We start from the raw sequence: 22347 nt of genomic DNA, 5'->3' as shown, positions 1-22347 counted from the left end.
AGGAAAAAAATTCGTTTTATATGTAAATGTATGTATTTAAGTTGGACACCAGTAATATCTTAATTTCTACAAAATTACACTCTTAGAAATTAGGTAAAGTCAAGCAGGTACAGTTTTATTTTTCCTAGTTAAAAATGAAATGGTGCAACTTTAATACCGAACTATTACTACAGGTCATTTCTTAGGAGGGGAGCTTGCGAGGTTGATAATAACAGATCTTGGTGCCCTTTGGATATGTGGTAGGGACCCATGAGTGTACTAAAACCCTGAAGTAGTTTGACTCCATGGCCACATTTGCGCCCGCCACACCCACTCAAAAATGCCCAAAAAACGCTTTCACTCGAGTTTTCACTCACTCAAATCCACGTCAAAAATCCAATTTTACTCGGATTTTGAAATTTCTTTCACCATTATACTCCCAGATAGTTGCTTTCTTCAATCCAATATCAAACTAAATTTTATTGATGATTATTTCGCAAACATAATTTGTTTTGTTGATGACTACAACAATGCTCATTCAGAATTTTAAATTTTAAAAATACTAAAAATTTCGAAAAAATTGAGTTTGATATTGGATTGAAGAAAGCAACTATCTGGGAGTATAATGGTGAAAGAAATTTCAAAATCCGAGTAAAATTGGATTTTTGGCGTGGATTTGAGTGAGTGAAAACTGGGGAGAAAGCGTTTTTTGGACATTTTTGAGTGGGTGTGGCGGGCGCAAATGTGGCCATAGAGTCAAACTACTTCAGGGTTTTAGTACACTCATGGGTCCCTACCACATATCCAAAGGGCACCAATATCTGTTATTATCAACCTCGCAAGCTCCCCTCCTTAGACATCAATAATACCACTTTGATACATATGTAGAGGCAGACATGAATTCTGTTTGAGATTAGTTTAATCCTGGATTTCTTATTTTTTCCCATCTTTCCCATTTTTGCAAAACCACTCGACAGCTTCGTCAATGCTGACTTTTCCATCCTGATTTGTATCCGCTTCCTTAACAAAAGTGGCAAACTCCACTCTCGGGTAGGACGGGTCGTGTGTGAGCAAAAATGGAAAAACTGCCTTAAATTCGGACTCATCAATAAATCCGTCGTGGTCCTTGTCGATTGCGGCGACATGGATTCGTACGAGTTCTTTCGTGTCGTTAATGACTGCGAGGGCAGAAATGCAAACTTCGTAGGTCAGTTTTCCGCTGTGCACGTCGCGAAAAAAGGCGACGTAGCCGTCCCTCTGCTCCTTCGTGCAGGTGAAGCCCAACGTGGCCAAGAAGGCGTCCATGTCTTCCACATCGATCGTGGCGTCGCGAAAAGTCGGCATGTTCTTGAAGGCGGCTTCCACCTGGGCTTTCGTCCATGGAGAGTTGTGAGCCATCTGAAAAGTAAAATTAAGGAAAACGTTTAATTGGATGAATTCAAATTCTGCGTCCCATCTTTCCCTTTTTCAATGTATTCAATTAGGACCGTTCGTCAGTTAGAACCTGTTCATCTACGCATGTTTTTCACAAAATTAGCATAAAGTGAATAATTTTTAAGTTTGCAAACTAAAGTTTTAGGTGAAATCGGCACTTTTAAAAATCCTTATTCATATACATAATTCCTGCCAAATTAAATTTGGTCACAAAGCCTAAAATTGTGTCGTTGCTCAACCTTTTTATTAGGGAAACTTCTTAATTCGCAAATTTGGCAAATATCCAAAGAGGATAAAACGCGAAGTAAAATTGGAAAGTGTAAAATTTGTTGGACGCTTTTTCTACTTTACTAAATAAGTAGCACTGCCAAACGTGACCTTCGAGGGTTCGTGGTTTTTGAAATTTTCACATTAGTTAACTTTCTGATCGATTGCCACTAATTAACTACCTTGCAAGTAACCTTTATTGACCTTTACTAACCTTTATTAACCTTTATTAATCAATAAAGGTTATGGTTTAATAACCTGGTTTAATTAACCAGATTAAATCTGGTTAATTTAAATTAGGATGCCAAATTTAATTCAAAGTCAATATCAAGGAGCCCATTCTTTAAATAATTAATATTTTCGTACTAGTTCTGCTCATCCCGTGTTTTTATTGAAATTCATACCAAGGTAAAATTTGTAACTTACCTTCCCTGATGTATTAATTAACAATTATTTATCCCTCTTACTCACAAAATTGTGTGAACTTGGAAGGTTGAGATATCCAAAAGTGTACACAACGAGGTCAACAAATGCGTTTACTGTTTTCAAAATCACGGTTAAAAGTCAAGTGTGCCAACGCACCCGGATTTCGGGGCGTTTTATAACAAAAAATCGACAGGAATCCAGACTAATAAAGTTCGTTGGAGCTTAACGAGCAGCAAGATAGACCGAAAGTTAATGATTATAATCCAATCAGTACACTGCTAAAAATCTGACAAAGTCACATATGTATGTACGCACTCTGTACTGGTATTGATCCGGTAATAAATTCCTGCAAGGCTGAGCGTAGTTTATTTCTGACATTGGAGGACTCCTAACGCACTCTTAAAAATACGGTAATAAAATAATACCAAGCGGTATTCAAATAAAAGAGTATGCATGTACATATCTGTGTACCAAAGAGATATTGATAGCGTATTACAGGGTCTTATGTAGCATATACCAAATTTCTAAGAGTCTAGTAAGCGTCCTACAGAAACGTAAAATATTTAGGTAAAAGGATAAGTTAAATAGAATTTATTCAAGTATTTGCGTAAAAGAGAGCATGACAAGATAATTGGGTTAAATTTAGAGGGTATTTACATTGACAGTTTAGCACTCTTGCGTTAATTACTGTACAATTACATAATTTACATGCATAATTACTCCACTCGAGATCCTGCCTGTTTGCTTTATGACATCGAACATTGGCCTTAGAACTTGTCCCATAATTTTTTGTCTGTTACGCGAAAGTGCCTAAATTGACGAGGGACACGATTTTGCCGAACCATGACACGTATTCAGTGGCTGCGAAAGCGTGGACTTAGGGACAATGTCCCCAAGGTTATACATTTTATGTCCCCATCATCTGCCCATGTTATACATATGTACATACAAACCCCTGTCCTCCCTTATCCTACAATATTAGCGTCCCCACAGCTTCCGCGGCCACTGCTCGTGCATATTTGAAGCCCACTTCAGTCAAGTCAAATTAGCATCAACTTGTGTGTGTCAGCTTAACTCAAGTGACTTAAAGATACCTACATATATCTACGGAGAGCCAAACTTAATTACTCATGCTACCTACTACTGCCATATATTCTGTCTCAAGCATTCCGCGCGCAAAAAACATCAGTAGCAGTTACGTTAGCCAGTTGTACTATTTTTTATTGAATTCGCCATGCAATTGTCTATCAGAAACCATCTTCCGAAATTTTTTGTGATACAAGGTGCTAAAATGACAGATCGGACAAATCGACGTGTTGCAATTTTTCAGAAACATTTTTGCAAACATAAAAATTCGGCATTTTTCAATAGATCATTAAAAATCGGAACTAATTGCAAGATGGTCGACCATACCATAAAATGATCCACTAACATTGGCAGTGTTGATAACCGAAAACCGAGTTGAAGGGAACGGTCAAAAAGGTCACAAAAAATCACGAAGGCGCACAAAACCTGAACTCGGCTGAATTCACGCCGGATCCTAAGAAAAATGTCCCTACAAATGAACGGTCCAAGTAAAACTACGTCCCAGGCCCCTAAACTCGACCTTGGACTTATGTTTTTAAGATGTGAAAAGAAACACTTGCCAACTTCACGCCAAGTAAAAATAGGACCCTTGAAAGCCGCGCACTGATCATGCGGTACGGGCTTGAAAAATGGAAATAGGTATTTTTCAAAGATAAGTAAACTTTCACAATAGAGGTCATATAAAATTAGCAAAAGCACTTTGTCCACACCCCACCAGTCCATATTATTCATAAAATTTTTTAAAATATTAGTCGGACCCACCATCCAGATTCTGTGATTTTTTTATTCGGCGTAGATTGGATTTGGTCAAAAAAGTGAATTGTCTTCCTCTGGAGGTGAAATTTCTTGTCAAAAAGTATTTTTTGAAGTTATCGAGCGAATGGAAGAACCACTGGACCACACTCTATTAAAAAATAGCTGCTAAGTATTCGAGCAGGGCTCAGGACCTGCTGATAAGGCCAAAATAGTAAAAATGGGGTAAAATTCCAAAATTTCTTACTCCATTTCGGATCAAGAATAAAATGCACTGTCGCCGAACCTCAACCTTCTGGAATACGATATGTGGTCCAAACTGAAGCTAGATACATGTGCTAAACACCACACAAGTTTGGAATCCGAGAAAAAATCTGTCGCTTAGAAATGAGACTAATATTCCTTGGAATGAGTGCGTACCGCGAGTGAGATGTGGATATCTAGACTTTGGGCTATTGTAGCTTCGAAAGGAGGAAATTTTGGAAAGTGCCCGGTATATTTTGTAGTGAATTTAATAGGCTTTCTCATGATATCGTTCGTTTTTTAAAATTCACTAAACTGAGTCCGCTACATTAATTTGTTTAGTGGTCAAAACTTATGGCAGTAGTAGGTACACTATTGATTAAACGCCTTGCATTAAATACTTACATATGTAATATCAGGCATAACGCTTGAATATCCGACGAAGTAATCTGTTAAGCACAATCGTTTAAACTCTACATACATATTTGCATACATTTTTAAGACTGCAGTTAAATGAGAAAGCATAGTAAAGTTGTGTAAAAAACGCCATTTCGCCCATTGTTTTCTCCATCTTTCTTGACAACTTTACGAGTACAATTCCCACTGATGAGCATGCATAACAATCATGTTGTACAGGCAGTAATTAAAAAATTTACGTCCCAGCTCTAATGGAGGCAATAAATCTGTCCGGAACAGAAATCAAGATCGCAGGGGTGGTATGTAAGACTTCTTTAATTTTGTTAGTGGGAACAAGCAATGCATAATGTTATTTTGCTAATTGGTTTAGAATTAACAATTTAAATATCAAATTACAAACGTGTCAAATCTTTTAGAACGAGAAAGGAGTCGGAAGCATTTCGAAATTGACCAACGATCCGACAGCAGTTAACTTTAACGCAGTTGTTCATTTAATTCTGGAGTTGCAGTTCATGATGAAATTCGAGTAAGTCCATTAATTAGTAAATTTACCGAGCTCCGAAATATGTATCTGGTGAAAATGTTTTACCGGGGTGGTGATCATAACCACTCGGTGAGACGCTGTCGCCATAATTTAACTTATATAATAATGATGATATGTAACTACACTCTTAAAAATAATGTCCCCCACTCAAAAATTAAATACAATCTGAAATTCGAAATTAACTAAACCGTACTAAATCCAGAGTAAATTTCAATCTGCATCAGGTCAAAGTTGCTCTGGATTTAATATAATTTGCTTAATATTTTAATCAAAACTGCATTTTCTTTTCGAAGAGGTAATATTATTTTTAAGAGTGGAATTATTTACAGGCTTAAAGTTATCGAGGTTACCGACTACTTTCCAGAAGCTCACGTTGCCTTCAACGTAACCAATTCCAGCCTGGCATATCAACTGATTACGGGAAATGCAGATATTGCAATTGGCTACTTGTACCAAGTCCTACCCCGGTTGCGATTTGGGAATCCAATTGTGTGTTTTTACACAGAGGAGTAAGATATATTTTAATCTCTGACGCAATTAATGCGGATCTTGGTAACATTTTAAAATCCTTAAATACTGTAAATTTACATACTTTTGGAAATGTTTCTGAGGAAAATTAGCTCACAAATTTTCATACATTGCTCAGAGCTAGGGTGTTTTTTTTATTTTGGAAAAAATTAGTTGTTTTTTGAAATCGTTTTTTGAAACGCAAGGATTTTACAAAGTTACAAATTACTGCGTATAAAATTGACTAATTTACCTCCAATTCGTCAATGTTTAGGATTTATGCTTTCTTCCGACAACCAAAAAATCTTATGGAGCATAGCAACGTTTTTACAAAACCGTTTAAGCTGGATCTCGTTCTTGGCACGGTGCTACTGTTGATTGCAATTGGAACAGTGGCAGAATTCTCAGAATTTCAGAAAGCTGGTCTCCCCCGCTTCCTGCTGAAATTCGCACGTGCTTGTGAATGGGCTGTTTCCAACGTAGCAAGACAAGGTTCGAAAAGCATACGCTACTAGAAATCTGATACAGTTGGGAGGGTATTGAATTCTCGGCACTAAACTTGCTACCGCTTAGTAATAAAATTATTCCGTAAAAATTTGCCAACGATAAAGTTTTTCTTTAATACCGAACTATTAGATAACTTCCTGTGTTACACTCTAAATAAAAATGAGTAAAATTTACTCAAGCTTTGGTAAAAAAAGAGGATGACACAACCAAAAGGTTAAATTTGTCCAAAGCTGGGCAAACATTGTCCAAAGTTGTATAAAATTTGCACAACTTTGGGTAAATTTTACTTTCTGGTTATGTTATCATCTTTTTTTTACCCAACCTTGAGTAAATTTTACTCATTTTTATTTAAATAGAGTGCACTTTTACAGATTCGTATGAATACCGCTTGGTATTAGTTTAATACTGGATATCCACGAGGTTAGATGGATTTACGAATTGGTTGTAGTTTGTCAAATTTGCGTTTCCAGGCTACCCCCAGGACTGGACTAGGCGGCGGGATTACGTCAAGTGTATCCTGTTTATGGGAATGCTGTTATCATTTGCGTTAAATTCGTATTATTCTGCCGCAATTCTTTCCTACTTCAGAACGGATGAGGAAATAATTCGCAAGTTTTCGCAACTTGTTCCAGCCCGGTTCAGTATTGACGCCTTCACCAGTATCAAATCCGCATTTCCCAGCGATTCTGAAAATGTTGAGTTACACTGCTAATTTCATTAACCTTTCTCGCGATGATTGGTCACTGAATTCGTCAAAAGTGACATGGTTTAATCTTTCTCTGCACTGTGATCTTATATTAAAATTCTGGACGACAAATTTGTAGCCAGTAAATTGATCAATAGAGTTTTTTTAGGGCAATTTAGAGGAGTTCCAATTTTTCTGAAGTATTTCATAAGTTACAGATTTCCATCAAAAACTGTCAAAATCCGAACTGTACAATTTTAAAAAAATGTGAACGATCTGCTCCACAAGTTAGTGTCCATAATTTTAAATTGAATTCCCAAAGCTGAAAAATGATTAAAAATATGCTGAATTTTGACGATGTTGGCGATGAGTCGTCAAGTCGCACATTAAGTGCCATACATGGCCCTACATTCTAGCTGTATCTGATTTACATAATATTTAAATTTTACGTATAGCACGCTTTGATCCAGTTCCTTGGAGTCGAGTATATGACTTCTGCCCAGTTGGTGTATGAAGCCAAACATGCTCATATCGACAGTCCGGAGTGGTTTGTCGATCTTTCGACCCAATTGGGAAAAACTGTTCAGGAAATCTGTACCGTTTCCAGGGTTGTTTTTAACAATCGGTATTTGCGGACAGGTTTCTATTCTAGGTTCGGATTTGAACATAGAGAGAAATTCGCGATGGGGTATGTGAACTGCACTCTTAAAAATAATGTCGCCATTTTAAAAAGTAAATGTACCCCGAATTCCAAATTAAGTAAACTACTTACATCAAATCCAGGCATTAACGTTAACTTGATAAGCATTAAAGTTTAAGCTGGATTTAGTATACATAGTTTAGTTAATATGAAATTAAGACTGCATTTACTTCCAAAAATAGTAACATTATTTTTAAGAGTGTACATATTGGCTTAATATTCAAATTTCCTAAAAATAAATTACACTAATTTATGTCACGTATGTATTAAACAGAAGCCTTAAACTTCATGAAACCGGGATAACTAGAAGATATCTGAAAATTGAGAAGAGGGCAGCAACAATTACCTGCACATCGATAAGCGTTCGTTATCATGATGATCTAGGTTTGAGAGAAGTCTGGATTTTATTTAAATCTTATGCCGGAGCCGGAATTTTGTCAGTGTTACTGCTAATGATTGAATCCGTCTCGAGAAATTATCGGTATTTGTTAACAATTATGTATTATTTTAAATGCAAATAACATAATGCAAATAAAACTCAAACAAATTTATACGTTGAGTATTGTTTTAAAATCTGTGATATTTTCAAAATTTCCTCGCCAATAGTCAAGCCTTCATTATCTGATCAAGAATTTGGAGTCATGAACTTACGTACCTAAAGCTATGTTACCATTTGACCTATTTAGACGCTGGGATTTCACATTCGCCTAACTTACAAATAGGATAACTGTAGGTACCGACAATTTTGTTCTACATCTTCTAATTAACAAAAGCTACCAAAAATTAACTTGTTATAATTTTATAATATTATAAAGTAATTTTTTTAAATTTTTTATTTTGAATTTAGAAAAACGGGTTGCAGAGAAAAAATTACGAATCTTTTTACCCTAATAGGGTAGATACAAATCTCGTTTTTCATCAAATCCCCTGCCTCTGTCCAGATTTTTGCGAGCTTCTTCCCCAGGGTTAGGGGAGAAGTGAATTTTACAAATATACCGACGCACCCGCACAAAATTTAACTTTACAAATGCAGAAACCTATAAAAATTCAATTTTTTATGTCTCTCGAACTTCCGGTTTTGATTAGTTTTACACAAGAGTGCGTCAGTCTTGGTAGAATCTGGGCAAGCTTTGTTATTTACATATTTAGATACATGAAAATTTAAGTATATTCAAGTACAGGACAAATAAAATCAGTAAAATTCCACTCACTCTAAACAATAGTTGCGCCAAATTTACATAAAAGGTTGAGTAAAAAAATTGATAACATACAAATTGGGAGAAATTTGTCCGATCGTTGTGCTAAATTTATTCAACGGTTTAAGTAAAATTTTGCTCAATTGTTCTTCTCTTTTTAGTCAACCGTGGGGGACATCCATAAAATATCTGACGCAATAATCGCAAATTTCTAGACCCCTTCCTCCCTTTACCTCGAGCACATAGGCACGATATCATTAAAGACTTGAACCCCCCCCTCCCCCCGCTCGCGTGAATATAATTTGTGGATTGTTCCTTGGCGAAATTTACGACAACTTTTATTTAGCTTGCCTTATTTCTTGTTAATTGCATAATAAATGAATCAAGAAGAATTTTGTGGTGTGGATGTAGCAGTATTTTAGTGTGATCTCAGGCTGGTACACTCTTAGAAAGCTGGTATTAAATTATTTCTCTCCGAGGTATGTACAAGCATAACTCTACCCGCACTCATAACAACAGGCATTACCGTGTCGTAATAAAAAATTACCACTCAGAAACAAACTACTACCAATCCAGTAGGAAGTTATTACCAAATCAATAATAGTACGAAGTATTCTGCTTTTTAAGAGTGCATTATCCTACCCTGATTGATCACAGTCATTACATAACTGTCTGTCTGTCTGCTCGTTAAGCCAAATGTACTTGAGTGGTCTGCATTTTTTTGGAATTTTATCTACAAAGGAGCCCGAAATCCGGGTGCAGTTGCACATTTGAACGTGCACCATGATCTAGCAAAGAACTTATTTATTGACCTATCATAGTCGTGCACTCTTTTAAACATCTTAGGCTTTCAAATCGACACAATTTTGTGAGTAAAGGGGAAAAGTAGTTTAGAATCAATTATTGGATAAGGTAAGTTATAAATTTTGCCTTGAAGTTAAAGATATAAATCTCAATAAAAAAAGGGTAAAAAAGCGGCACAAATCATGTTATTTTTATTATTTACTTACAAAAAAGTTTTGGTTAATAATTAGTTTGAAATAAATTTGTGTAGCACCCGAGTCTGGTTTCAGTAATGAAATGAAATTTTATAATTTTTGACAAAATTTAATTTGTCACGAGTTAAGGAATAATCTAAATTTTTTAAGCTTAAATACATAATTTGACAACGAAAAATAGCAAAAATAATATGTAAGATTTTATAAAATTTCTAAAATATTTGAATTATTTAACCACTACCAGCAATGATTTATTTCAAATAAAGTACACAAAACATATGTATTTCAACGTTTTAATTAAATAGTGCTGCTAAAAATCCATGAGAAAATATGTCTAAAATTAATTTAAAATCGTTTCTGTCCAGTGTTTTTTTACAATAAGAGAACCCATTTACGAAAAATCACTTAAATATGTATTCAATAGTTTTGAAAAAGCGCTAGAGTATTTGCGAAGTGTGTATGAAAAAAAATATTCATACGAATTTTACAAAATTTGTATTTTTACAATCTATTTACATATTTATTGCTCTAGGGTTTTTGAGGTCCAATATCTTTTAGCAATATAATAACCTCCCACATCGTTGAAATATGTGTATCTATATTATAAGATGGAAATGTCTCTTGGCAACGGAGGTGAAAGTAATTTTCTGTTGCGGAAGTGAAAGTGGAGAAAGTCAAGTTTCAAATGGCGCGAAAATTCAAATTAAATTCTTTATTTAGAAACATAAATTACCTAGATAACCAGTCTGACAACCACCCCCAGATAATCACTGTCTGACAACCACCTCCAGATAACCACTGTCTGACAACCACCCCCAGATAACCACTGTCTGACAACCACCTCCAGATAACCACTGTCTGACAACCACCCCCAGATAATCACTGTCTGACAACCACCTCCAGATAACCACTGTCTGACAACCACCTCCAGATAACCACTGTCTGACAACCACCTCCAGATAACCACTGTCTGACAACCACCTCCAGATAACCACCGTTTGACAACCACCCCCAGATAACCACAGTCTGACAACCACCCCAGATAACCACTGTCTGACAACCACCCCCAGATAACCACCGTTTGACAACCACCCCCAGATAACCACCGTTTGACAACCACCCCCAGATAACCACCGTTTGACAACCACCCCCAGATAACCACACAACCACCCCCAGATAACCACCGTTTGACAACCACCCCCAGATAACCACCGTTTGACAACCACCCCCAGATAACCACCGTTTGACAACCACCCCCAGATAACCACACAACCACCCCCAGATAACCACCGTTTGACGACAACCCCCAGATAACCACACAACCACCCCCAGATAACCACCGTTTGACAACCACCCCAGATAACCACACAACCACCCCCAGATAACCACCGTTTGACAACCACCCCCAGATAACCACACAACCACCCCCAGATAACCACCGTTTGACAACCACCCCCAGATAACCACACAACCACCCCCAGATAACCACCGTTTGACAACCACCCCCAGATAACCACACAACCACCCCCAGATAACCACCGTTTGACAACCACCCCCAGATAACCACACAACCACCCCCAGATAACCACCGTTTGACAACCACCCCCAGATAATCACTGTCTGACAACCACCTCCAGATAACCACTGTCTGACAACCACCCCCAGATAACCACTGTCTGACAACCACCTCCAGATAACCACTGTCTGACAACCACCCCCAGATAATCACTGTCTGACAACCACCTCCAGATAACCACTGTCTGACAACCACCTCCAGATAACCACTGTCTGACAACCACCTCCAGATAACCACTGTCTGACAACCACCTCCAGATAACCACCGTTTGACAACCACCCCCAGATAACCACAGTCTGACAACCACCTCCAGATGACCACTGTCTGACAACCACCCCAGATAACCACTGTCTGACAACCACCCCCAGATAACCACCGTTTGACAACCACCCCCAGATAACCACCGTTTGACAACCACCCCAGATAACCACCGTTTGACAACCACCCCCAGATAACCACACAACCACCCCCAGATAACCACCGTTTGACGACAACCCCCAGATAACCACACAACCACCCCCAGATAACCACCGTTTGACAACCACCCCCAGATAACCACACAACCACCCCCAGATAACCACCGTTTGACAACCACCCCCAGATAACCACACAACCACCCCCAGATAACCACCGTTTGACAACCACCCCCAGATAACCACACAACCACCCCCAGATAACCACCGTTTGACAACCACCCCCAGATAACCACCGTTTGACAACCACCCCCAGATAACCACTACAAAAGTGTGAAGTGATCACCTGTGATCACTTCACACTTTTTGACGGTGGTGACGAGACAAAAGTGTGAAGTGAGCACATGTGCACACTTTACCACTGAATTTTCTGGGGGTGGTTATCGTGAGGGGTTATCTGTGGGTAGTTATCTAGGGGAGTTATCTGGGGGTGGTTATCATGGGGGGTTGTCATGGGTGGTCATCTGGGGGTGGTTATCATGGGGGGTTATCTGGGGGTGGTTATCATGAGGGGTTGTCATGGGTGGTCATCTGGGGGTGGTTATCATGGGGGTTGTCATGGGTGGTTATCTGGGGGTAGTTATCGTGGGGGTTATCTGGGGGTGGTTATCATGGGGGTTGTCATGGGTGGTTATCTGGGGGTAGTTATCGTGGGGGTGGTTATCATGGGGGGTTGTCATGGGTGGTTATCTGGGGGTAGTTATCGTGGGGGTTATCTGGGGGTGATTATCATGGCCACTTTAGTTTGAAGTTAAATAGAATTGGAAGTCTGTCATGGGTATCCAGGATCCGCCACTTTAGTTTAAAGTAAAGTCAAAGTGAAATTGAAGTCAAGGCTACAACCAGCCCAAGAAAACTACCATTAGACGTTTAATACGTGCCAGTCTAAACTCTATGACTTTCTTTGCTTTCGCTTCGGCTTCTGACAAACTTTTGCATCTGATAATTCTCGCTCGCACGGCGGGAGACGGGCTTATACGCTAGTATATTTAAATAAGAAATACACAAAAGACAAAAATATGCAAACAACCGATCACTGGTTATCATTTCACAGAAAAATCAAAACTGCTTCATCTCCAATTTGAATATGTCCCTTAATTTTTTTCAGATGGCACACAACCGTCGCTTCACGAAGCCCGAGGTGGAAGCCGCTTTCAAGAAAATGCCGACTTTTAGCGACGCCACGATCGACGTGGCTGACATTGACGTCTTCATGGCTACTTTAGGCTACTCCGCCACCCAGGAACAGAGGGACGGGTACATCACCTTTTTTAACGACGCGTACAACGGAAAACTTATTTTGGACGTTTTAATCCGAATATTGGGCTCGATTGATGACACGCAAGAACAGATGAAAATCCACGTGACCGCCCTGGACAAGAACGGTGACGGATTTATTGACGAGTTCGAGTTCATTACGATTGTCCAAGTATTGCTAATTCACGATCCAACCTTTCCGAAAGTTGACTTCACTAAATTTGTTACGGAAGCGGATACAAATCAGGATGGAAAAGTCAGCATTGACGAGGCTGTAGAGTGGTTTTGTAAAAATGCTAAAAATTAAGACAAAAACTTGCGAAAACCCAAATTACTAGTGTAAAATTCTCCGCATTTCAAAACAAACTTGAATTTTCAATTTTGTTTTCGAAATATATATATTTCGTTAGTTACATACATACGTATCTAGTATTTACATACATATGTATCTAGTATTTATCTATCTAACTAATACAGAAAGGTGCATACTTACATATGTACTTACACTGCAAATAAAGTTGTGCAAAATGTAGTTAAGATTGAATAAAATGTAGGATTACAAAATAATTTGGGCAAGTTCGTGTGTGTAAATTTCTGCACAAAATTGCATAAATCCCACTAGACTGTTTACATATGTAACTATCGTGAGGAATTTTATGGATGCAGCTCTGTTCTTTTGGTGAGATTCCAAACTGGTTTTATCTAAAATATACTGATTGCATTGTAAATACTCATTACATATGTAACTGTCTGTCTGTCTGCTCATTAAGCCAAACGAATTGGGTTGATTTGCATTTTATTTATGTACTTAGCAACCAGAAATCTGGGTGCAGTTGCACATTTGATCTTGAACCATGGTCTAGCTAACAATCCATTTATTGGGCAAACTGTTGAATTTCATCTTTGTACACTTTACACAAAGAAAACCAATATCTAATCAATTGGATAATGTAAGTAATTAGGTCAATTTTTGCGTCGGTTTCAAAAATGCGTGTGAATATAAATTTAAAAAAGAACAGGTTAATCTTATTAATAAAAAAGTAGAAAATAAAAAAAAAATCAAAAACTGCTTTTAAAATTTTGCAAAATTTCCAAATTATTTTATCAAACCCAAACCGATAGTAATTTATGCAGGATTTAGTTTTTTAAGTAAAAAACAGAGCTTAATTCATTAATCAAAAATCATTCTGAAAAATCAATAATGTAAAATATCGCAACAACTAATCTACACATGTACATATGCTTCATTTTTTTAAAATTTATGTATGTCACTCATTAGAAAAAATTGTCAACCATTTAAATTATTTGCTTTAATTATACATTTCGAAACAAAAATGTAAAATCGCTTCATCCCTAATTTTTTTCAGATGGCGCATAACCGTCGCTTTGAAAAAGTCGAGGTGGAAGCCGCTTTCAAGAAAATGCCGACTTTTAGCGACGCCACGATCGACGTGGCTGATCTGGACGCCTTTATGGAAACGGTAGGATACTCCGCCTCCAAGGAACAGAGGGACGCGTACGTCACCCTTTTTCGCGAAGGGTACAACGGAAAACTTATTTTGGACCTTTTAGTCAGTTTGCTGGGCTCAATTGATGACCCGAAGGTACTCTTAAAAATCCACGTGACTGCCCTGGACAAGGATAAAGACGGGTTTATTGACGAGTCCGAGTTCAAGACGATTGTGAAAGCGTTGCTCGTTCACGATCCATCCGTGCCAAAAGTGGACTTTACCAAATTTGTTACGGAAGCGGATACAAATAAGGATGGAAAAGTCAGCATTGACGAAGCGGTGGAGTGGTTTTGCAAAAGTTCGAAAAATTGAAGAAATCAAATTACTTTCATTATTTCATCTAGATAGAGGTGTAAAATATTTGGGGTATGCAACCGAATTCTGTCTCAGCATCATAATTATGAAAAATTAAGAACAAATTTTAAATTACTGTTTTCAAATTTTCAGAAGTTCATAAATATGTATGTATGTCCATAAAATAATATGTAAAATTTATGTAAAATTTTGAGTATATAAAATTCTGAGTATGTACTTGAAAGAATTTTTTCAGCAACGTTAATTCATCAATCCAACCTTCATGTATGGGCGTACTCACCTCAAAACTTGTATTTGTGCTTAATTAAAGAATTACCTTCTTAACGAAATACATAATTTCCTGGGTGTATCTATTTGAGAATACAACTCACTAAAAAAATGAAATAAGTCCAATTGTGTAAAAGTAATTTCTTTCATATTTAGATACATGCATGTGCATATTTAATTCACACATGCATGTACCGTGCATGTCGCATGTGACGGATTTTCAGACATTGTTTGCTGCATGGACAACGACACACGTTAAAAGTAGCGTGGCATGGAAATGTTTCTTTTAGCCTCAATTTTTTTTATATATTTTTAATCACATTTGATCACATCCTTAACGCATGTATGGTCACACATGGCTAATTTATCTGGCTTATCATGTCTCACAAAAGATACACACATCCATAAATTTGTCATGTGGAAGCATTTTTCTCAGTACAGCAGCCGGCTTGGGAGGTTAGTGTGGAGTGTAAAAGCAACGAGAAAACCATGCAGCGGCGGGGCCAGCAGTGGGCACACGTGGGCCCGTGCCCACGTGTAATTTTGTGCCCCTCTACACTAGATATTATTGAATTTTTTTCAAATGATAAACATTTTTTTAGCACTTTGAAAAATTTCAAAAACAAAAGAAAAATTTCTAACAAAAAAAATACTAAGCATGATCTTACCCCATCCATGAAAGTAAAAATTCGAAATATCGGTCATTTCTCACCTGACTTGGATAAAATTTTGCTTAGAGTTCTCTGTTCAAGAATATGAAACCGATTTCTGCTCCGAGGAGGAGAATTCCTTGATTTTTACTCTAGGTTTTGGCAACAAGAAACTATTGTAATTATGGTCAAGTTGCTATGCATGGTATAATTTGAAGCCTCACATGTTTCCAAATTATTGGAACAAATTGCATAAATTATTCTGAACATCGTAGGACAAACATAACATACTTACAAGGGAACATACCGAGGTGTCCAACGAGTTAAGGGTCGACACCTGTACCAAAATGACCCTCAATACATGACTTATTAAACAAACTGAAGGAATTTCCGTGTAAAATTAACTTTTCGTCAAGTTTTGACGATATTTGTGACGAGTGCATGACCATCGGGTTGCCAGAGAGGAAGAGGTCGGCCGCTGAATGATCAGGTCGACCACAGAGAAGCGTCGTCTTCACGTCGTCCTCAGAGATTTCGAATAATAATAATAATAATAATAATAGCCTTTATTACCCTCATTTACTAGTATTAGGGAATGCACAAAATGAAATTTTAGCATAGCACACTAGCCTATTTTCGTGAGCTTACAAACAGAAATAACTTACTTTAAATGATTAAATAACAATAACTAAGGGCTAAATTACTATATTTAACTTAACAATATATATGTACGTAAGATATTATCTACTCTTAGTTTGTATAAAGTTAGCTATAATCTATCAAATTTTTTAGAGCTTCAAATGACAAGCCAAAAACCGTGGATTTTGATTTCCATTCGTCATTAATTTTGCTGATTATCATATTAATGGGGGAATTTTTAAATTTTGACGACTTAATTACCGGTTGAAATAGTAAATCCTTGTTTGACCTCAATGACACACCACTGCACGAAGCACGCTGGAATTGCGGCAAAAAGTGCCTATACCTACCAAAGAATAACTTGTAAGCAAATTTATTAAGAGCCAATTCTCTCCTTTCATTTAAAGTTATCAACTCAGCTTCCTGCATGCATTCAAGATAATTTAAATGATCAACTCGTTTTCGGAAAATTATACTTAAAGCTTTTTTCTGAACACTTTCAATTTTGTCAACTAATTTCTGGTTCAAGCCAGAGCCAAACACAACTGAACAATACTCAAGATTACACCGAATATATGCACCGTAAGCTATTAATAATTCTTTACTGGAGAAGCCAGCATTGAATAATTTTCTTAACTGAAATAATTTAGAGTTTGCTTTCGCAACAATGTTTTTTATATGACTATCCCAACTAAAATTTGGGCAAAAAGTCACCCCTAAAATTTTTAAGCTCTTTACAACGGGTATAGGAACTGAATCAATACAAAAGGACTTAGTAGGAAAATTAACTCTTCTTCCACCAAAATTAACTACCAATATTTCACATTTACGAGGATTGGGCGTTATTTTAACTGCCTTACACTCTTCACTCAAAATATTGAGTGCAGATTGCAATTTGGGTGCATTACCAATAACTCTTTCAGCAATAACCAAATCATCAATGTATCCAGCTATACAAAAATTGGGGTTAATATCAAGTAATTTGATTTTTAATGCATTCAGAATCGGATTAATTAAGATAATAAACAGAAGAGCAGCTAGTTTGGTACCGGCTGGTGTACCGCATGTTAATCTCTTGGGATTTGAAAACGACTTTTCAAACTTAACAATCTGCTTACGAAATTTTAAGAAGGATAATAACCATAAAATATCAATGTCGTGTACACCAAGATCAACAAGAAGTGCGGCCAACAACGAGTGGTCAACTAAATCGAATGCTTTGAGACTATCAATAGCAGCAATTAAAACTGTAGCGCCAGGAATTTCGATTGATTTTAAAATAAAATGGTTAATTTGAATTAAATAATGCGCAGTAGACGATTTTTTTAAAGCACCAAATTGGTTAACGTTGATTTTATCAATTATTTGAGAATAAATCCTGTCAAACATAAAACTCTCTGCAATTTTTGAAAATACGTCAGTTTGAGTTATCGCACGGACGTCATCAAGTGATGAACAAGTTACTTTCTTGAGTAAGGGGGTGACGAAACCGATTTTCCAACAATCAGGGACAGTAAAAGTTGCAAAAGATTCATTGAGGATAATGGCTATTAAAGGGCCCAAGAAATTCGAAGCGTACTTTATAAGCTCAGTAGGGACTAAATTCGGACAGTTGGACTTTTTCTTATTTAGTTTTCTAATTACTCTCGCTACCTCATGAGCACTGACTTTAATAGGGGAAGAGTCTAGAGGGAGTGGACACAGCGAAATAGATTCACATTCATCAAAAGTGTTACAAATTAGTGAGAAATGTGAATTTACAACATCGGCTAGCTCTTTATCAGTTAGCTGACTAAATTTCAGATCTATTAATTTAATTTTGTCGATGGCAGACACGGGATTTAGACCACAAACTTTACGGATTAAATGATACCATTCGGATGAATTCATACCAGGTATCTTATCTTTGAATTTTTTACGCACTTCAGACTGAGCAAAGGAAATTTGCGTTTTAATTTCGCTTTGTAACTCCAAAACTAGCTTGACATTATTACTTTTTTTTGCTTTGCGCTTAGCTTTGAATAACCTTTTCAATGTAATATTCATCCAAATGGGTTCACCATCGTTTATAACCTTGTCATAAGGACACGATACTTTAGTTTGTATTGAGAGTAATAAAGAATTTAACTCATTGACTTTGGTATTGTTTGGTAACGATTCAAATTTTTGGATATCAATATCTAAATTATTTAATTCTTCGACAAAGGGAATAGCTAATTGATTAAGTTGGGGTTTACATTTAATGATTTTTAAAGGCTTATGTAATTCAAACCATAGACAAGGTGAAAAGGACATACAAGCATGTACTCTATTTCTTGCCGTTCCTTTAACAGGGGCAGTGGAACAGGCTCGCAATAATATGATTTTAAATTAGTAAAAATTAAGTCAAGGTTACTCATACTATGTGATCTAGAATTAAAAAAACGTAGGGAAATGTACTACTAAATCTAATTTAGAAGTTTCGACAAATTGGCCATAATCCCACCGGTTAAAATCGCCAAACAAAAATATACCAGGCTTAAAAAATTTGGTTTTTACATTGGTTACCACATTACTTAAAAACTCGTTAAGCTCTTGACTTAGTTCAGTTACATATTGGGGCGGAATATAAATTAATATAATAATTATATTTGAAAGTGAGTAGGGCAACAAATCAGGTTTAACAGATATTACAAGAAACTCAATACGTTCGTCGACTTTGACATTAGGATTATATATTCTACCTCTAAATGTGTCCCTGAGAAAGATAGCTAATCCACCACCCATTTTTATACGCCCCTTACTATCAGTATAATTTCTGTTCCTAGCGAAAGTATTAAAATGCGGGATATTTTTAACCTGGTCATTTTTCCACCATGTCTCACAGAAAAGCCCTAAATCATGGTCAACCAATAAACCTTCAAAAATGTCCAATTTTGCTTCGGATAGAGACGTTGGGTTTGTGTAAAAAAATCTGGGTAAATTAAATTTGAGAGGGGACGATTTTTTACACTCCGATATTCCAATATTAATTAAATTATTCAAAACTAGACCACGAGGGATGTTATTTAAATATTTAGTAAAAGATTTCTTCGCTTCAAACCGTCTTCCTCGTTTAGCGCCTTTCTTTTTCTTCTTCTTTTTTGAACGATAAGTGGAGGTGGAGTAATAATAATTGAAGTCCTCAATTTGGTTCCATAATGATGACGAAATCCCAGAAGAATGATTTTCCAGCTGCCTGAATAAGTTAATCCTTTGTGAGATATCATTGAACTTATGACACGCAATTTTCTCTTTGTACAAGTTGTAAAAATCAGGGGGAGGAGACTTGCCAATAAAGGGGCAGTTAGCTCGCCAAACTGCCCCTCCGTTCATTTATAATGATATGAGAACAGGAACAGGAAACAGGAACAAGAAATCCAGCCAGATAAACCCATGTCGTTGGCGGAATCAGCAATTAATTAGTAGTGTAATGTATAGAGCACTTTATACTATTAAATTAAAACAACCTTTGATGGAAAATTCGCTCAATGAATTAATTTAAATGGTAGAAAACTTAAAATTATATAAAATATGAGGAGAGCAGGTTTTTCTCCCATGCTGCCAACACGGGCGCGCGGGAGAAATTGAATTCTTTCAAATTTTGAAACCATTTTGAAATTTTGAGGAAATTTTGAAATTTTGAAGAAATTTTGAAATTTTGAAGAAATTCCTTCAGATTGTTTAATAAGTCATGCATTGTAGTCATTTTGGTACAGGTGTTGACCATTAACTCGTTGGACACCTTGGTATGTTCCCTTGTTAGATGTGTAAAGAATTCAGAAAGCTATTAAATTTTAAAACTAATGGCTGACTAAAATATTCATTAAATTATTCTGGGTGCGATCATACCTGTTCACTTTCATTCATATGACTGATTGTGACACAGAATGATGGCGAATGAAAATGAATTTCCTGTGATTCAAATGAAAACGAATTTTTTGTTATTTGAATGAAAATGAGTGAAAGATTGAATCATTTCAGATGAGTAACTGTGAATGAAAGGATTTCTCACTCCTCTAATTTTTCACCCTCTTCCTACCACATAGGGTGAGTTAGAAATGAAGTGAAATGAATTTGAAAGAACATGACCGAATGTGAGTGAAAATCTTTGGTCAGAAATCGGGATGACCGAACATTGAATGAAAAAAGTTTTTGTGAACAGGTACAGGCGCAATAAAAATTTGGGTAGGGTAACATGCTCCTACTTTCCGGAAGTGTTAAAAAATCCGCTGTACGGCTTCAAAGGTGACCTTCGCATTGACCTTGTCTAGAATTAGAGCAAGCGGGTGTCATGAAAACATTTTCCAAAGATGAATTAACAGGCTAAACTTTTGTAGACAAACTAAATATCACAAGGTGCAGAATACACACAGATTTGGAGTATACTTACTTAGATACACAGACGGATAGGCCTGCATGTACAAATGTGGAGGCTGTCATGTTCATAGTTATTAAGATTGCAATACTCAAAATGCTTAAAAAGTTCCAGTCACCCTCCAGTCGCTGTATTAGTTGGCGAACGTAGTCCATAGATCGGATATTTTGCGTACTCCGGCCTCCGGCCGGCCATGCGTACTCCGGCCTCCGGCTGGCCACGCGTACTCCGGCCTCCGCGTACTCCGGCCTCCGCGTACTCCGGCCTCCGGCTGGCCACGCGTACTCCGGCCTCCGCGTACTCCGGCCTCCAGAAAAAGTCGAGTACTCCAAGCCCGGAATTCTCCTATCTACGCGATCGGAAATTTTGCGTACTCCGGCCTCCGTACTCCGGCCTCCGGCCGGCCATGCGTACTCCGGCCTCCGCGTACTCTTGCCTCCGGCTGGCCACGTGTACTCCGGCCTCCGCATACTCCGGCCTCCAGAAAAAGTCGCGTATTCCGGCCTCCGGAGGCCGGAGTACGTACTCCAAGCCCGGAGTACTCCGATCTATGACGTAGTCTAGATACAGTGACTGGAGGGTGACTGGAACTTTTTAAGCATTTTGAGCTGCAGGTCTATCCGTGTGGGCTAACTTATAACATAATAGACCTGGTGCGCTTGAGAATACATTACTCAAGTTGTCCAAGCTACAAACATCATTATTTTTAAAATCCGTTCTCAAAATGGGAACGCAAACTTATGCTTCCCATTGTAAATAATCGCTAATGTCGCCGTCAACTTCCAAAATCATGCCAAACATTTCCTCTGAAATCTCTTACATTATTCAAGAAATATGTAGCTGTAACTTAATTTGATTAATTAAAAAAATTACTCTTTTTCGCCTTTTTCGACAAAGCATGTTGATTCAAGTATTTAGAGAAGCTAAATATATTCCAATAATATTCATACATACCACCCACTTCATATTCTGCGGATAATAAGCGGAATCGAACAATTACGTGTCTGTTTACAATATTTATGTCAAGGTGAAGTTGTGGAAAGATTTCTTGGATTTGCGGATTTAAACAAATTTGACGCAGAATGGATAACAGAAGGTATTAGCAAAATGATAAGCAATAGTGGACTAGACGTAACCCGATGTGTGTCTTAAGCATATGATGGCGTCATGAGTGGTAACATTTCCGGCGTATGCAAACGATTCGAGTCTCAAGTTGGGGTGCCAACTCCATACGTACATACATTATTACGCCCATTATTTAAATCTCGTGTTTGTTGATTGTTGTGCCGATATTAAGGATATCAAAGAAGTAATAGGACTTATTCAAGCTATTTATAATTTTCAAAGCCAGTCTGTACGGAGGAGTTAATATTTCAATGACGCCCAAGGAATTATCTGATACAATAAAATTTTGGAGTTACCAAAAGGTTGCGATACGAGATGGTCAAGTCAAAAGAATGGGATCTCATATTTCCACAATAGGCTAGATTCTGCAATAATGGCATTGGAAAATATTTCTGA

General features: G+C 37.2%; 3 protein-coding genes across 3 annotated transcripts; 2 read left to right on the top strand and 1 right to left on the bottom strand.

The window, feature by feature from the left end:
• Positions 1-797: 797 nt before the first annotated feature.
• Positions 798-2229, bottom strand: LOC110854769 (calmodulin-like protein 5). The gene is made up of 2 exons (XM_022103215.2): positions 2107-2229; positions 798-1377 (listed from the first exon to the last, which is right to left on the bottom strand). Exon 2 carries the CDS (start codon positions 1375-1377, stop codon positions 913-915), a length of 465 nt encoding a protein of 154 aa, XP_021958907.1. The 5' UTR covers positions 2107-2229; the 3' UTR covers positions 798-912.
• A 10724-nt stretch (positions 2230-12953) lies between these two features.
• On the top strand, positions 12954-13355 carry LOC110854619 (troponin C, skeletal muscle). The gene has a single exon (XM_035855436.1). It carries the CDS (start codon positions 12954-12956, stop codon positions 13353-13355), a length of 402 nt encoding a protein of 133 aa, XP_035711329.1.
• A 490-nt stretch (positions 13356-13845) lies between these two features.
• LOC110854602 (troponin C, skeletal muscle) lies at positions 13846-15261 on the top strand. The gene is made up of 2 exons (XM_022103063.2): positions 13846-13998; positions 14416-15261. The coding sequence occupies exon 2, from the start codon at positions 14416-14418 to the stop codon at positions 14869-14871; it is 456 nt and encodes a 151-aa protein (XP_021958755.1). The 5' UTR covers positions 13846-13998; the 3' UTR covers positions 14872-15261.
• Positions 15262-22347: the final 7086 nt, after the last annotated feature.

This window comes from Folsomia candida, unplaced genomic scaffold, assembly GCF_002217175.1.
Source record: "Folsomia candida strain VU population unplaced genomic scaffold, ASM221717v1 Fcan01_Sc010, whole genome shotgun sequence".
Lineage (NCBI taxonomy): Eukaryota > Metazoa > Arthropoda > Collembola > Entomobryomorpha > Isotomidae > Folsomia > Folsomia candida.
The sequence above is the reverse complement of the archived record's forward strand: the minus strand, read 5'-3'. Positions and strand labels throughout refer to the sequence as shown.